We start from the raw sequence: 16,551 nt of genomic DNA on the forward strand, positions 1-16,551 counted from the left end.
CTATTTTGGGGCAGTACCAGTAGTCATCAAAGATTTTGCCGTCGGTTCGGCCTAACACCATAAGGTTTATACTAGAATTATCTCTACTAAAATTAATTTACTTATTTTCTCAAATCGAGACATACAACCAATATTTTCGACATTTTCATATAATTCCGTTTATTTGATTAGTAAGAATCAAAGGTGAATCTCAATTTGCATAAGGCTTATATTAATCACAGAACATAATCTCCAAAGGAACGACTCTAATTTGCTCCTCCACCGCCGCCCCCTGAAGATGCGGAGCTTGCACTTCCGGCACTAGCGGCAAACACCTTTCGAAGATTCTGCAAGATGCTGAATAGAACAGTTCCCGCGGTGCCCAACGTTTCCAGAACATCGAATCCGGTGCTGTCGATAGCTGTCTCTCGATCCTCCTCCGTTTCGATGGCCGGAGAGCTGATGTTCCCGCCATTGTGATGAGGTTCGTGGACACCATGGTGTCCAATCAGCCGATGAGTATTGTTCTTGACATGGGAGTCGTTCACCCCGCCGCCACCTACCGTATTTATCAAGTGCTTCACGGGCTCCAGGACCGGAATATTCAACTTAATGCGATGCCATGCATCCGCTGATTCTGTGAAGCCCTCATGCTGCTCCCCAGTGGCCTCCATTCCATCATCCAGCTGGTTCCGCTCACTGACCGGATCGTCGTCTGTCTCCAAGGATAGCTCCAGGCTCATGTTTCCCTTACCTGGCAGTTGTAGCAAACTGCCAAAAAGCTGTTGCAGGTGCGCCGAGTTGGTGGCTTCCGCCTCATTTTGCTCGAAATCGAACTCTTCACGGACTCCCGACTTGGGTATCTGGTTCACGAAGCTGGTCACATGTTGCATTCCATTCCTGGAACTAGAATCGCTGGATTGGTTGGTTGGATTGGCGGACGTCGTCGTCAGCAGCAGCAGCCACAAAAACTGCAGATACATTCGGAGAAATGGAATTTATAATTGGCGCTTAATGACTGGCTACATGTACGTTAATGAATATTGAGTATGCCAGGTAATAAGGCTTTCTGTATTCAAATCCCGGCGCGCACTCGTCACTGGACCTTGAATTCGTTTAATAAGATAAAGCAGTTACAAATAAAATTGAATAGATTTAGGAATTATGATATGTGCCTGTCTATATTATGGCTGCTTTAAAAAATCGTCTTTATTCTTACTATTACGCAGAGACTATAGTTATATTACTTCTTTGATTTACATTTTTTAGCGATGGAACGGCATTGATTTCAAAAATCAAGTGATACATATGTTAAATTTTTTAGCTTCGTGTTAACTTGTGGAAGGGAAGACAGTCAAAATATCAAAAAATAAATACATGGTGATCCCTGACTTGCAACCAAACTCTATTCCTGACCTACACCATTTTCTTTAATAGTTTATGAGTCACCCAATTGTTTAAAAAAAATCCCACATTATGAATTAAGACATAACAAAGTTCCCAATTAATCGGCAATGCCAAGTGTTTGCTTACATTAAAAAATACAATAAAACATATGGAACTAAGTGTGGAGCTGGCCAATCGCAACATTGTCAATGAAATCACGGATCTAGCTCTGGGCTAGAAATCAAAATCAAAGCCAAATCCGAACCGAAACAAAACGAACCGAAGCAGAAACAGAAACCGCTGCCAGCAAAAGCAAAAATCGAACTGAAGCACCAATTACTTGGGTGACCAGGGCGCAGCTGAAGGCAGTGAATCAATTAATATGCAGCAGCGGTAGGGGCGATTGTAGTACCTAAATTTAATTTAATATGCATTTAGAGGCCCCCAAAAAAGTCGGTTCTTCGGGTTTGGAGTGATATCATTTAAGGTATCTGCATCAAAATGTTGCAGTAATCCCTTTTTTTCAAGGACTTTTTAATAAAACTTATTAACGAATTTATCGACATTTCGGGAAAACAGTAGGCTTTCCAATTTTAGTTATCAATTTTCCCTGGTTTACTAACTCAGTCTGAAAGCATAGCCCAGAGCTAACACACATCCTTTTTAAAAACCCACAAAAAATTCCACCAAAATTCCAAATTTATAGTTTTTAGTTTTGGGCATTTCAGCACACGTGAAAAATTAAGTAGTATGCGATTATTTGGCAGAGTAACAAACTTTTTACAGGTAAGTACGCTTAATTTATAAAAAAACTAATTATTTTGAAATTAGGTCTAATCGCCATAATCAGTAGGCCCTTCACTTTTACGTTAAACTTCAGCTAGGCTTGTAGATCATTTTCTCTTGCTACGTCTTACACACTACACATTTTGGTTTCTTTCCTTTTTCGAAACTGAAATTCTACAGTGATAACTTATGTATTCTTGATCAAGTTAAATTTTTATACATAAAAAAAAAATGCCAGGAATATTCGGGAAGTTCCCGACTAACCGTCTCGGACCTAATCTCCTTCAGATATCTCGATGCGTTAGCTACCATGCACCGCTCTTCCGACCGCGCAACCTACTCTATACTGAACGGTTAAGACAGCTCTGCATCTGTGCCTCCTCCAAATCCAAGTCTAGCCGAAGGATCGCTCATCCAGGTCGCGTCCGGGTGCAGAAGTACTCTCAAAAGAGTGGCAATGTGTTCTCGGTCAGCGATAATGTGGACATGTTGCGCAAGCGGATCAGTTTTTCCGGATCCTCGGGCAATGCGCCCAAGATCATGCCCATTGGTCTGATTACACCGGAAACGGGTGATGGCAAGGATCTGAAGATTGTCATTGTGCCCTTGGATATGTCTGGCATGGATGCCAACCAACTCAAGGATACGCTTGAAACCATCAACAAGTTGCGCTTGTACGCCAACCACATCGAGACCTTCTCCAACAGCATGGTCGAGGAATACAGTGCTCTGAACGAGGCAGTGCAGGAAGTGGAATCGGGGAATCAGTCGCAAGCCGAGGCAAGGGCCGAAAAACGCACCTCTTGGGAAGTCTACCCATCCTCGCCATCAGCAGACGTTAACGCTGTGGGAACAGCATTGGATGCGGGTCAAGGTGTCAACTTACCGATGCACCGCCAGGCGGCAGTCAATAGTTGCCTCCAAAACGCTCTAAGTAATCCAGTTACCAACTCGGCTCTGAAAACCACGAAGTCCATGTCGGCCATGGCTCAGGCGGAACCCATCCATCACCAAGAGCTCGCTAACCAAGAGAGCGACTTCGTCGAGGAGGTGCGTGTCGATGTGCCGCAGGATTTGAGCAATCGCCTTAACGATATGGCCGTTTCCTCAATGGAGCTGTCCTTCGAAATGGACATGACCAACCTGCGGCTTGCTCTCGAAAGCAAGGACTTGAACGCCGTGGCTCCGCAGGATCCCATGATCTGTATGCACACAAAGGTGGAATTGGATGCGCCTGGCACTGTAGAGAAAGCGCTGCCGCTAAGGTTTAACGCCTTGATTTCGGGCGTAGTGGAGATAGATACCCAGAAGTTAAATCCCGCCCAGCTGACGGAGGACAAAATGCCGGGCTTCAACGATGACCTCACCTCGCTGGCTGCTAACCTTTGCAGTACCGCCTTGGAGAAGGGTTTCGCCGGAAGCTCGAAATCCTCGGATACCTACATCGCCGACCTGGATCTGACCAAAAAGGAGGAGACCCTTCCTACTAGGATCATCGATACTTCCTATATGTCGGCGGCTAATCAAGTTGGTCACGTGCGGGAAGCCCAGCAGAAGATAGCCGAAGAAGCGTGTGCAGTGCCGGGCACCCAGGAGCAAGAGGTGCCAGTTCCCGTGGACAAAGACGGCTGCAAGCATCCACCCGTTAAGCCCAAGCGAAAATGTCCTGGAAAATGTCCCCTAATCACAGATCCTTGCAAGGAGGATCCCTGCGTGCGGCCTCCAAAAAAGAAGCCACCCAAGAAGGCTTTAAAAACCAACGACATTACGTGCAAGGCAAAGAGCTCTTGTGGGAAGGACAGTAAGAAAAAGGATCCTTGTGACAAGAAGGACGGTAAGGAAAAGAACAAGAAAAAGGACCCTTGTGCTAAGTTCAAGTCTGGGGAGAAGAAGGACCCGTGCGCCAAGAAAAAGGAAGATCCATGTGCCAAGAAAAAGGAAGATCCATGTGCCAAGAAGAAGGAAGATCCATGTGCCAAGAAAAAGGATCCCTGTGCCAAGAAAAAGAAGGATCCCTGTGCCAAGAAAAAGAAAGACCCCTGCGCAAAGAAGGATAAGAAGGATCCCTGCGCCAAGAAGGATACAAAGAAGGATCCCTGCGCAAAGGGCAAGAAGGATGACAAGAAAAAAAAGGATCCCTGTGCCAAGGGCAAAAAGGATGATAAGAAAAAGAAGGATCCGTGCGCCAAGTTCAAAAAGGGTGCTGGTGGCAACAAAAACAAATGCAAGTTCTCTACCTTCACTAACCATCCCGATGCAAGCAGGCGCTACTTGTCCACCGCCTTAAGCCAAGTCTTCCGTGAATCTAATACTGCTTCTAATGGTCCCCGCTTCCAAGTCTACTCCACTCTTGTGCGCCGTCACTATCGTGTCCCAGTTGCAAGGACCGCAAGCTCTTGCGCGTGTTCCTTCTGCAAGAGTCGGCTGCTCCACAAGGCAGTTGCTCCAGCCCGTTTTACTATCAACACGGCTCTCTTGAGAAGACGCTTCGGTGGACTTACGGGAAGGATCTCCGGGGAAGCCCTACCGCAAGGCAGCAATCGCGGATACGCCAAGAAGGGCAAATCTGGCGGCAAGTGTGGCGAAATGATGCCGAAGTACCCCATTAATCGTGGCAAGGACATCAAGGAGCGAACGGGACTGCGCGACGATTGCTTCAGCAACGAAGACGGCTGTCCAAAGAAAGCCTGCACCGGCAAATGCGCAAAGGTGAAGTTCCCGAAGAAGAAGTGCGATCGCAAGAAAAAAAAGGATGGTGCGTAGTCATGTGATTTGTATTTGCTCAGTTTGCTCAGGTCCATCATCTCTTCCCAAGACAGAATAGGCAGTCTCCTGACCCGAAGTACTATTACCCAGCTGCAGGCGCAGAGATCATTCAGCACACGGGTATGTTGCCATCCACCCTCTGAAAACCGCTCTGTGCATGATCAAGCTCTTACGCTGCACATAACGAATCCATACGAGATCAGCGTGGTTCCTGTATCCAAGCCTCGACCAAAGGATTTTGGTAAGTTTATCCTTTAACTGAGAATTTAAGCCGTTATAATCGATCTCTCCTTTCTTATACAGACGTTCTTATTCGGACGGGCTCAGTGGCCGTCTCGAACTCGGACATCCATGTCTACGAGAACGGCAATAAAGACATAGAAGCCATGTCCCTGGGCCATGATGCGACGGGTGTTGTGGAGGAACTCGGTCGATGCGTCCATCATCTGCACGTGGGTGACCGCGTCGTCATGGAGTCGGCGTTGTCCTGCGGCATCTGTGACTTATGCAAGAAGGGCCTGTACAACATGTGCTCCGGATTGGTGTACAACGGCTTCCTAAGCACCTACCAAACGCACCCTGCGGACCTCTGTCACCGGCTTCCCTCGTCTATAAGCTTGGAGGAGGGTGCCTTAACTCAAACACTAGCACTGGGATGTCAGGCGTGCTTCAAGGCCAACGTCACGCCCACCAGTAATGTACTCATCCTGGGATCCTGCCCAACGGCAGTGGCGGCCGGCATATGCGCAAAGGCCATCGGAGCCAAGCGTGTGGCCATAGCCGGATGTATGGCTCCGGCTCTGGATGTGGTCGCCCGGGACTTTGGTTTCCAAGCAGTTGAGTTCGACAGCAACGCCCTGTTTGGAGAGGTCCTCGAAGCCATCTACTGCAAGTTCAAGGACTGGCCGGACTGCGTGATTAACTGCTCCATCTCTGCAATGACGATGAATCTGGCAGTCATGGCCTTGCAGCCTTGTGGGGTGTGTGTGCTGGCAGAGTGCGATTCCGAGTGTGCCAGCTTCAATGCCCTGGACGTTCTAATGAAGAACATCCGCCTTGTGCCCAGTTTCCGTTCCGCCAATATGTGTGTGCATCAGAATCCACTTATTTAACCATTTAGTTACTCTGGTATCTCCACAGGTATCCGACTGCTCTTCAACTTATGCGATCTGGTCGAGCACAAATGCACAAGTTCATAACGGCAAATTATCCTTTGAGCAAGGCGGAGGAGGCCTTTCGAACTGCCCAGCACGAGTCCAACATTGGGCTGGGCAAGGTGATTGTTAACTGTGCAGAAGAAGTAGACGTCTAGGAAGACAAAATCCAAGCAGGCAAAAAATAAATTTATGGTGGTAAAAGCTCTGTGAAAGCCGCAACAAAAACCTCTTATTCTAATTGAAGTTAATTCTGTGTTTTCGACTTTAAATTCGAAATTAGAATAAAACAATAGATTTAAGTATTGCAACAAAAATCGTCTCGCATTTTACTAAGTTCTGCGTGGGCCCATAAAACAATAAATTTAAAAGTGCGCTTATTAAAATACTTTAAATAAATAATATTTTTCAACAGCATTCTAAAATCTATCCTCTCTGGCTCATAAGATTGGTTTATGTGTATACATACATTCATTCATATATTTATGTAAATATATTTTATAAAATTATTATTGTACTTCGCTGCTTACAACAAACTATTTTACAATTTTACAAGAACAAAAGTGACTCACTAAAGGTGTGTATGCTACGGGGGAATCAATGTACACAAAATAAAAATGAAAACATAAGCTAACAACAATTACAATAACGCATACAAGTTTAATTTTTAAGCATTTGACTACATCGCACACTTTGGAACATTGCTTGGACTGAGTATAAATAATAATTAGAGCTAACTAATAAGAATTAAAGATATGCCATTTCATATGTGAGTGTGGAACTAATTAATGGACTGTTTTGTGGTTTCGGTTGCCTATGGTACTGCCGCTTTGCTGATTCTTTGTTCCCTTGTTGGTTTTGGATATAGCTTTCCAGTTACTATCGATCGTTTGGCCAACAGTAGTAGTTACATACATATATACTAGTAGAATCGTCAGAGTCTAAAATAAAAACCACTCGCTCTGCCACCCGGAGCATACGATCATGAAGGTAGTTTGTCTTTAGCTATTCAATTGCTTCCTCTTCTCCTGTTAATTGTCATGTATCTGCATTTCCAGTTCCACATCCGAGAGATTTATCTGACGCATCGAGTTAATGAACATGTAGCGCGAAAAGTAAATATAGAGCCAGCGAAACCATCGCATCTGCGAGTGATGCTCCTTCATCGCACTCCTGACAATAGCAGCTTCCTTCCAATTCAGAATGCACCTGTGTGGAGCACTCATGTTAGAATTTGTATATGAATTCAGCATTTCTTTATACCAGTGCGTAGACATAAAGCACGTGCACAGCAGGTCCAAGATGGAAAGATATTTTCTGACCAGATTGATCGAGTCCAAGGTGTAGAATTTGCAATCTGCATTGGGAAGGTACATAAAAAATTGCTGTATACTATAATATCTAAGGCTATTAATAGCGACAAATGCAGCGATGGGCACAATTAACATGCACCCATTGTTTGCATCCGTCGCCGCCCGCGTGACTCACACGCCTCCTCACCTTTGGGCAAAAGGTTGGCCAAACAGAGCGAGGCGGCCGCGTAATACACGGCACAATGGTTCGGATGCGAGCTGACGCCATCCCGATCAAAAGTGAATATCGCCTGGATGTCGAGGCTTTCGATCGTGTGCAGTATCAAACTGGCGACCGCATCTGGGCGCCAGTCCACATAGGGGTCGTCAGGCAGGTTGGTGGCATTCATCAGCACGATGTTGGACTCGGGAATACCCAGTTTGGAGCAAGAGCGCCACAGTTCCTGACGCCTTACCTTTGCCTTGTGCTCAAAGTTTCCTGCGAAAGAATGCAATTGATTAATACAGGTAATTTTTAAAAAGACAGAGATTGGATAGGATTGACAACAAATATTTATTTCTATCCTAAATTAACTATCAACGAACCCTACTAATTAATATACATATGTAAATTCAATTATTGGAAATCGTTGATATATTTAAAAGGTCTATACGGTTTTTAATAAAATGTCTACACTTTAAAAGAAATAGGAAAATCGGTCGTATATTAATAACATATTTGTCAAATACGTGTTATTTAAAAAAAAGATAAAATCAGTGATACCCCTGATTCATTAAAAAAATTCAAATAATAATAATAGTATGGCTCAGAACATATACGGTTTAAGAGAATAAAATATTCCTATCGGCACTATATTGCAGGGAATGGGTTGGTGGCTATAACACAGAAATTATTGTTCCCATATGGAAGCAATAAAGCTAAATCAGATTCGCTACTGATTTGGAAACGTGTACTATCGTTTAATGCTTCCAGATCTATTGGTGGTATGAGAATGATGTCACTGCTGGTGGTCTCACCGTTGGACAAACAAAGTATGTACACCTGGCAGCCTTGGCGCTGCGTCAGCGAGTAGATCAGCGGTCCAAAGAACATGCACTCGTCATCCGGATGGGCGGTGATCAGCAGGACGCGCTCCATGTACGCCGTTTTGGGCAGCCGGACGCTACGCAGCCGTAGTCCAGACTGCAGGGCCTGCTTCAGACCGCCAGAACTCCGATTGCCATCCGGACTTGGGTTTAGCTCTTCCCCCTCACCCGACCCGGCATTGCTGTTGTCATCGGAGTGGTGGGCGTCCAATCCCGATCCGGATCCCGAGAGCCAAAAAGTGAGCTTGTAGAGGCCCAGGCATACTAGCAAGTACACCGCACAGGCGATCAGTACGTGCTCCAGTGCTTCGGCGGATGATGATCTGATACGGCAGTAGATGGCCTGCGGATTGGGGACGAGCTGCTGCACCTGCTGCTGCAGTTGGCGCCACGGGGATGTTGATGAAATGCTGCTTGATATGCTGGCCACGTACTCGCTCAGCCAGTTAAATCTCATCGCTCATTGCGTCCGGCCAAGGGCAAGATTTTTGGCGAGAAATTCTTCACCAAAAATGGACATGCAGCGCAATTTGGTAGCGAGGAAAAGCGGAAAAGCGGCGATAACGGTGCTCGTGCGGTTACTTAAACTATTTCACTAAGTTGATGTGTTTCATAAACGGTATTTTAATACTTGAAAACGTTTGGTTACGAGCCCGCGCGCCGCTTAATCGGCTAATCTCTGCATTTTATTCGAAAACTTTACGCGTTTTCGACTTTCGGGGGCAGCAGCTAGAGATGGGCAACTAGCGTGGTGCGTGGCAGGTGCGTGACTCACGCCGACTTAATCACGATTTCCGTTACGCTTTTAATCAACTTGTCAGGTGCGCCGTGCAACTACAACGGCGCAATTATCTAATTAGCACTCGAATAAATTGATAAACTCTTTTCTGCCATTCATCGTTCGCTGGCAAGTTCCTATTCGTAAGAAACAATCAGTCCATCTCCAGCGGTCAGCTGTTTGACAAAAAGCCCAGCGGTACGGGTACTCTTGTTACTGTTCTCTTAAGTTCTGGTATCATGTGTATTATTTAAAATGTATTTTATTAAAACTTCTATCAAACCTTATACATATAAAATGTTCAGTGCCCTATCTTATGTATAGCATCTAAAACATAATTTATTTTAATTATAAAATATATACGAATATCAATACATTGTTAGAAGTAGAATCTTACGAAAAAAATAAGAATATACAAGAATTTATAAATTCCCTTATATAAAAGACAACTAACGACAGCCTAAGAACCATGATTGAATGGATTGCTTAAGTTTTCAGATTTATATAGTAATTGCATACCGCGACTTGAGCGAACACCCCTAACGTTGGCATGCTCTTCGCAAAAAATACCAGAAAAATACTCCCGAAAATACAGGGGCCGCTCTCTTTTCTTTGAATATGCAGTCTGAGGTTTTTTTATTTTGAATAAAATTTAAAGTCACTAGTTTCTATGAAAATAAGCACCTAATTAGCCTTTGACCGTGTGATTCGAGTGCCTGAGAGCCAACCGCCCGCCCCCGACCGCCCAAGCAACGCGGGCAACCTAAGGAGAGTCCCAAACGATTGGAGGAAATTGATCAAAGACGACAGCGTGCCGCAAACCCCAAAAGAGAGCGAATCTCAGTGCGAGGTGCATGCAGCACGTTGTAATTAGGTTAGCAGCATACAGCAGCACCACATAACACGATAACATGGCACATCAGCAGGGCATGGACTCGACCTTGTTCGAGCGACGACTGCGGCCGGTCTACGGTGAGTGTGTCCCCGGAATGGAGGGCTCCAACTACCGGGTGCAGGCTCACCGACTAACCGCAATCCTCTACAGACAACCTAGAGGTGGGAAACAACCGCAAGGCTCTGCAGGAATCCGAGAAGTTGCTCCGCAAACATCCCACCCTCCTCTGCGCCCGGGCTCTGAAAGGCCTATCCCTCCTCCGACTGGGACGCTATGACGAAAGCCACGGATGCCTCCAGACCGTTGCCGAGGAGAAGCCCACGGACGACTCCACGCTGCAGGTGCTATCCTTCTGCTACCGTGAAATGGAACAACGTACGTACGGTTTAAGCCACCGCCGTGTTGACATACTGAGCCCACGTGGTGCCAGAGTTAGCTTGGCATAAGGTTCCGACAATTGGATCCTACGTAAGACTGACAACATTACTACCAAAGCCTATTCTAGGAGGTAGCTTCCTTATGATGGAACCAAGTAACACCAGTCTTACACGGTTACAATTTTGGCTCCCTTTGCCATTTGAATCCCCTGATCCCCGTTTTTAAACTATAAAACATTGAAAACTACCGGTTTATTGATATGGGGCTCCCATTATAGGAAATATGTTAAAAGGAAGCAGATAAAAAAGACAAAAAATGATCTTGGCTTTTAAAAAATATTTAGGGATTTTAGAAGATTTAATAAATTATATGAACCAAAAATGATGTGGTTAGAAATATTTGCAAATTTAGCTAGCTTTAATAACAAAAGACCAAACCATACAATCGAATAGATTTCTTTTGAAATCAGAAATTTTTTGCCGACGTCCAGTTTTAAAAATACGAAATTTCAAAAAATCAGAAGGTTTACTTTTTTGAAATATTTTTCTTAAATCGCAATAACAAGTTAGCGCGTCCTTTAGAATTTTGAAAAAATGTCTAATTTAGGAATTATAACCCATTAAAGATCATCTCCATCTTATCAGAGAATTATGTGTAAAAAATTATATATAGAACCATGCTGGAATTGAGAGTGTATAAAAACGAACTGCTTCCTTTTTAATAAAAAAAACACGTAGAGAAAGTATAGTCGAGTTCCCCGACTATTTGATACCCTTTACTACCTAGTGAAAGAGCAAAGAAGAAATTTCAACACTCACAGTTTTTGGCGGTTTGTAGGCGTTAGAGTGGGCGTGGCAACATCACAAACTTAGAATCTGGATGCTAAATCTCAACTTTCTAGATTTAGTTTCTGAGATCTCGACGTTCATACGGACGGTCAGACAGACGAATATTCTTTCTGCCCTTTTACTCTACGAGTAACGGGTATAAAAAGGATTACCAGACACCATTATATGTATATTGGTGTATCAATTTTTTGTATATTTTCAAAAAACAATCATAATTAAGTATTAGTTCCATGCCTAGAATTATAATTAGAGTTTACAAAATATTTTTAGTCTTAGACTGATGTATATAAAGCTAAATTATTTCAGCAAAACCTTTTTTTTTGACACGTCTGCCGGACGATATCCGCGAAGTGATTCCCCGAGAGACGCCCATGCTACGCACACGAAGAGGCCACAATTCATATTTTCTTATTTTCTTGGCACGCGCACCTCGCCCGACTAATTAAAATCGCATTCTCTTAGTCGGACGTCGGGCGGCAAGTGCGTGCCAACGATCTGAATATATAGATACCTGTACCTGCAAGAGCAATCGCTAATAATGTAAAAATATCTGCCTTTTTTGCAGTGGACAAAATTGTGGAACTGTACCAACACGCTGTAAAGCAGAATCCGGGCAATGAGGAGCTTCTCGCCCACCTCTTTATCTCCCATGTGAGGGTGGAGGACTACAAGGCACAGCAGGCGGTGGCCCTGCAGCTCTACAAGGCTCAGCCGAAAAATGCGTACTACTTTTGGTCGGTGATCAGCGTAGTCTTCCAGGGAATCCGTGGGCCAGAGTCGGCGTTACCCGAGAAGCGGAAAATCTACTTGGGACTGGCGCAGCGCATGGTCGACAAGCACATCAAGGAGGGCAAAATGGAGACGGAACAGGAGGCCTTTCTTTATCTGCACATCCTTAAGCTACAAAACAAGTACCAGGAGGCGTGGGAATTCCTTACTGGTGAGCTGTGCGCGAAGCTGTACCCTGGTGCTCCAGTCAGCATGAAGTTCGAACTGCTCAAGGAACTGGGAAACTGGCGGGAGTTAAATGAGCTGCTGCAGCAGCTGCTTGATGCAGAGTGAGCGTTAACAATAGGTATATGTATAAATACGATTTCTAAGTTTTCTCTATCCTTAAGTCGTGACCGTTGGGACTTCTACAAGGAGTATATCCAAAGCTCGTTCGAACTGCTTAGACTTTCGACGCAGGGCGTGCAGAACGGGGAAAAGGACTCTCTGGCCAGGTGTCAGGAGTTTCTTCAGGGCATCATTGATTCATCAGAGCGCAAGAAAAGGGGTCCCTATCTGGCACGGTTAGAGCTACACCAGCGCATGCGAGCGGAACAATTGCCGGCGGAAAAACTAATCGGTGACTTTGACGAGATGGTCATTGAGTATTTCCGTCTGTTCGGCGACAAATCGTGCTGCACTCATGATATCGCCTTGTTCTTGCCTTCGATCAGCATGAACCAGAGGCAAGCGCTGGCCAGCAAGTTGTTGTTAGAGAGCGGAGTAACCTCCACGTCGCTTCCGAAAAATGTAAGTGTGTAAAAAGTACAAATTGAACTCTGAGTCTTACGATTGGTATATAATTGTAGAAGGAGCAGTTGCAGAAACATCTTTGTGCTCTGCAAATCTCTCGAATGTGCGGTTCCCACATGGATCTGCCTGTGGACCACCTGCTCGCCTTCTACACGGCCCTCAAGCTGCACTACGAACATGGCAGGAGTACTTTTGGTAAGAAGTTACTTGCCACGGAAATGGGACCATCGGATGCATACGCCCTGCTTGCGGCAAATGTGATGTACGACCTGAGTAGACGGGAAAATAAGTCGGATCACCTGTTCGAGGCTTTGTGCCTGCTGCAGTATGTTCTGCGAAACAGTACGAGTAACTTTCACGTGAAACTGCTAAGTCTAAAGATCTACCATCTGTTTGGCTGCCAAGTGGGCGCACAAGAGATGTACGAGTATTTGGACATCAAGCAGATTCAGCTGGACTCCATGGGCTATGTGCACTGCCAACTGTTGCCTCTAGGTGGTCGCTTCTCGGGTAATCGCAACGTGTACGATGCCACCTTAAAGTTCTTTACGAACAGCTATAAGGAGAGGTTGGAATACATTGCGTTAACATATCGCTTTTGCACGTTTTCTAAAATGGAAGAGTTCATGAACTTTAAGGAACGGTTAACCAACAGCCTACAGTACGTGGCTTGCTCGGTGGAGGCGCAGATCTGCGACTTGGTCGGTTGCTACGGCAATATCACGCAGAATCTGACTGCATATGTGGCGATGAGTATTGAGCCGGCGGAGGACAGGATCGCTTGGCATGAGTTGAGCGACAATCGCGACTTGGAGGCAATTATCCGATGGGATCCGCTACATGAGGTAGATGCTGCGGAGGAGCGCAAGGAGTCATTCGACCAGGAAGTTGAGGTGCTACAAGTACGCTCGCTGATGCTTCGACTCTTTGCCTCTTTCATTGACTTATACCACGGCGCCGGCTTGAAGGATTCGGCACCGGGAACGGAGACGACTACCTTGGAACTTCTGCGGGAGTCCTGGACGGGATTATTCCAGAGATTGCGTCTAATGCACTACAAGCCTTTGGCGCAAAAATTTCTAGTCAACCTGCTGCCCACACGCCTTCACCTGCTGCTCGACATGCCATATGAACGATTCTTTGACGACCTGGCCCAGCTGGTTCTTGACTTGCAGAGCGGGTCAGGAAAGCTGGCCGAGCAATGCAAGCGGGTGGGTGACAACGTTATTACGGTTATGGAGCTGTGCGTGCAGACCATCAACGAGAGCAACGAAAGTAACGGCATGGACGGTCTGTGGAAGCGGCGAGGGAACCAGCAGAAAGTGGCTGCCACTTTGGAGGTACATTTGTGATCGCGAAAGCCGTACATCTAATGTTAACCTATGTTTTAATAATTATAACTTTTCAGATGCTATCGCTGTACGCCTTCCTGCTGTCCGTGTTAAACGATAAGCTGCAGGTCAGCTCAAAGACCAAGGCCAAGAAGAAGCCAGTAGAAAACAAGGTGGATGGACCGCAACCCATCAGCGAAAAGGAGCGATCCCAGATGTTGCAGGAGCTGATGCGACAGCTGAAGCACAAGCTTGAGGCCTGCGATGCAGCCATACGTAAGTAGCTCTAGGTTAATCAGGCAAAGATAAGCTAGGGTACAATTCTCTAATCCTTAGGCACCTGGAAGGCTCCCGTGCTTCCACGCGACCTAAGCTCCTTCATGTCTGACATGTCGTTGAAGCCGGAGGTGGAAGCCACGCTCATCGGCGACGTTTCGGCCACCTTCAAGGACTCCCACGAGCTGATGATCACCGAGCTGCGCAATCTGCTGAAGGACAAGATACGCATGGTGGCCAAGTAGATGCTTCTTTGCTGTGCAAAGGCCATCAGCCAATCCGGCCATCATTGCCCAAACACAATCCAAGATAATAGTTTGTTATTTAATTTTGTTAACGGATACAATCGACCTCCTACTCCTACACCACAATTATCTCGAACACCAGAGCCAAGTCAGCACTTATCAATCAATTTTCGGCATTTCCCTCGTACAACATATAGAAGTTGTAAAATGCGTAAAACAAAAATTAGAAAAGAACAAAACAAAACAAGAAGATTGCGTACCGCTTTGCAAGTAAGTCAAATAAAAGAAGAAATTGTAAAAATTTGAACAAATTGTTTTTCTAGTATGTTCCCTAATTGGTTTTATTTTTCCGGCGGCTTACATAAAAATAATAATTTACATAATAAAGTTCGTATATACAGAGTTTTAACATTTAATCATAAAATCAACAGTTTAAAGTTTGGTAGTTTCACGATCTTATCAAATGCCCTATTTTATATTACTTAAAATTGTGCAATTGTTAAGCATTAGCTACAGTATTCCCCACTTTAAAAGTACTCAGATAACCAGTCAGTTGTGGATCATTTATATGCTGTTGGGTTTGCAGATGTGCCACGAGATTGTGAATGCGAGCGAAGCTTTTGTTGCAGAGTTGGCATCTGAAGCAATAATAAAACCGTTATTAAGTCTTATTTATGCTGAATATAAATCCACCTACATGTAGGGCCTCTCGCCCGTGTGTGTTTTGTAATGCATTTTAAGGACACTGGCGTATGTGAACTTCTTTCCGCAGGTGTGACAGGCATAAGGACGCTCATTTCGATGGGTTCTGTGGAGGAATACAATTTAGTTAACAGGATATTATTTGAAGTTAAGTAATAGGGTTTGCTCAAATATAAAATTATATTTTGTTTACCTTTCATGCTTAACGAGAGAAGTGCGGTCTGCGAAGCTGCGATGGCAATATTGGCAGGTATATGGCTTAGCTCCCGTGTGCTGGCGGATGTGGCGCTTTAGCTGGTAGTTGACGTGAAAGCTCTTTTGGCAGATCCTAAAAAGACCAACATGACAAGGAAATGTATATATACAAGAATGAGGAAAGTAAACTTACTCGCACTCGTAGGGCCGCTCATCGTTGTGCCTTCGCATATGGGTGTCAAGGGTGCTCTTCCTGGGATAACCATTGCCACAGATCCCGCACACATGTAATTTAGCAGTGACTGCAACAGCAGGAGCAGGTTCTGGCGCAGGATAAGGAGCAGGAAGCGTTTGTACCGTCTCCTTTTCCGCTGGCTCAGGTGGCGTTTCCACGATGGGATCTTCCGTGGACCAAACTCCCTCTTCAAGTAGCTCCTCCTCAAGTGATTCGTACTGCTCAGTCTCGATGGGCTGAGTTGCAGGACCCACCTGTTGCACCACGTATTCCCTGAGAAATTCATTAGAGCGCTGGCAAATCTGTCGGAATTTGTGAGCCAGAGTTAGGAATGCCTTACATCTGAGGCAGATTCTCGTGGGCAGCGCATCCTCTTCTATTGCTTTTATCTGTGGATGAGATAGTACTTGGATTCAATGAGAAAGATCAAAGGAAACAAATGAATCCTACCTGAATTCCACTCAAACTTTCAATTTTGTCGCAGAGGGATACGCCACCGGACAGCTTATCGTCCGCTGTCTGGAAAATGGACACCATTTGGGCTTCGCCATCCTGCAGGCAAGTCCTGCACAGGGTCATCATGTTCAACCGTATCGCCATTCAAACCAAACAAGTAACAAACATTAACGATCCGAATAACTATGCTTGCTCTTTGCTTTTTGGCCATTCATCGATAC

General features: G+C 45.2%; 5 protein-coding genes across 8 annotated transcripts; 2 read left to right on the forward strand and 3 right to left on the reverse strand.

Moving 5' to 3' along the window:
* Positions 1 to 133: 133 nt before the first annotated feature.
* On the reverse strand, positions 134 to 1,684 carry LOC6535754. Its single transcript, XM_002096341.3, has 2 exons — positions 1,513 to 1,684; positions 134 to 950 (listed from the first exon to the last, which is right to left on the reverse strand). Exons 1-2 carry the CDS (start codon positions 1,567 to 1,569, stop codon positions 246 to 248), a joined length of 762 nt encoding a protein of 253 aa, XP_002096377.3. The 5' UTR covers positions 1,570 to 1,684; the 3' UTR covers positions 134 to 245.
* Positions 1,685 to 1,979: 295 nt separating this feature from the next.
* Positions 1,980 to 6,388, forward strand: LOC6535755. Of its 3 annotated transcripts, XM_002096342.4 has the most exons (5): positions 1,980 to 2,151; positions 2,440 to 4,906; positions 4,967 to 5,158; positions 5,221 to 6,001; positions 6,058 to 6,388. In XM_002096342.4, the coding sequence occupies exons 1-5, from the start codon at positions 2,116 to 2,118 to the stop codon at positions 6,227 to 6,229; spliced, it is 3,648 nt and encodes a 1,215-aa protein (XP_002096378.1). In that variant the 5' UTR covers positions 1,980 to 2,115; the 3' UTR covers positions 6,230 to 6,388. The 3 variants fall into 3 exon arrangements, with proteins under 3 accessions (XP_002096378.1, XP_015047336.1, XP_015047337.1); XM_015191850.2 differs by lacking the exon at positions 1,980 to 2,151 and having other exon boundaries at positions 2,267 to 4,906; XM_015191851.2 differs by lacking the exons at positions 1,980 to 2,151; positions 5,221 to 6,001; positions 6,058 to 6,388 and having other exon boundaries at positions 2,267 to 4,906; positions 4,971 to 5,092.
* LOC6535756 (N-acetylglucosaminyl-phosphatidylinositol de-N-acetylase) lies at positions 6,369 to 9,322 on the reverse strand. Its single transcript, XM_002096343.4, has 4 exons — positions 8,402 to 9,322; positions 7,572 to 7,862; positions 7,335 to 7,428; positions 6,369 to 7,280 (listed from the first exon to the last, which is right to left on the reverse strand). The coding sequence occupies exons 1-4, from the start codon at positions 8,925 to 8,927 to the stop codon at positions 7,103 to 7,105; spliced, it is 1,089 nt and encodes a 362-aa protein (XP_002096379.3). The 5' UTR covers positions 8,928 to 9,322; the 3' UTR covers positions 6,369 to 7,102.
* Positions 9,323 to 9,849: 527 nt separating this feature from the next.
* Positions 9,850 to 15,166, forward strand: LOC6535757 (phagocyte signaling-impaired protein). Of its 2 annotated transcripts, XR_006245227.1 has the most exons (8): positions 9,850 to 10,220; positions 10,294 to 10,518; positions 11,935 to 12,427; positions 12,488 to 12,887; positions 12,947 to 14,230; positions 14,299 to 14,497; positions 14,558 to 15,012; positions 15,066 to 15,166. XR_006245227.1 is itself a non-coding variant. In XM_002096344.4 (7 exons), the coding sequence occupies exons 1-7, from the start codon at positions 10,160 to 10,162 to the stop codon at positions 14,740 to 14,742; spliced, it is 2,847 nt and encodes a 948-aa protein (XP_002096380.2). In that variant the 5' UTR covers positions 9,850 to 10,159; the 3' UTR covers positions 14,743 to 15,158. The 2 variants fall into 2 exon arrangements, 1 of the variants encoding a protein (XP_002096380.2); XM_002096344.4 differs by having other exon boundaries at positions 14,558 to 15,158.
* LOC6535758 (myoneurin) lies at positions 15,131 to 16,529 on the reverse strand. Its single transcript, XM_002096345.4, has 5 exons — positions 16,325 to 16,529; positions 15,833 to 16,263; positions 15,638 to 15,772; positions 15,440 to 15,550; positions 15,131 to 15,380 (listed from the first exon to the last, which is right to left on the reverse strand). The coding sequence occupies exons 1-5, from the start codon at positions 16,472 to 16,474 to the stop codon at positions 15,242 to 15,244; spliced, it is 966 nt and encodes a 321-aa protein (XP_002096381.3). The 5' UTR covers positions 16,475 to 16,529; the 3' UTR covers positions 15,131 to 15,241.
* Positions 16,530 to 16,551: the final 22 nt, after the last annotated feature.

Source organism: Drosophila yakuba, chromosome 3R, assembly GCF_016746365.2.
Source record: "Drosophila yakuba strain Tai18E2 chromosome 3R, Prin_Dyak_Tai18E2_2.1, whole genome shotgun sequence".
Classification (NCBI taxonomy): Eukaryota; Metazoa; Arthropoda; class Insecta; order Diptera; family Drosophilidae; genus Drosophila; species Drosophila yakuba.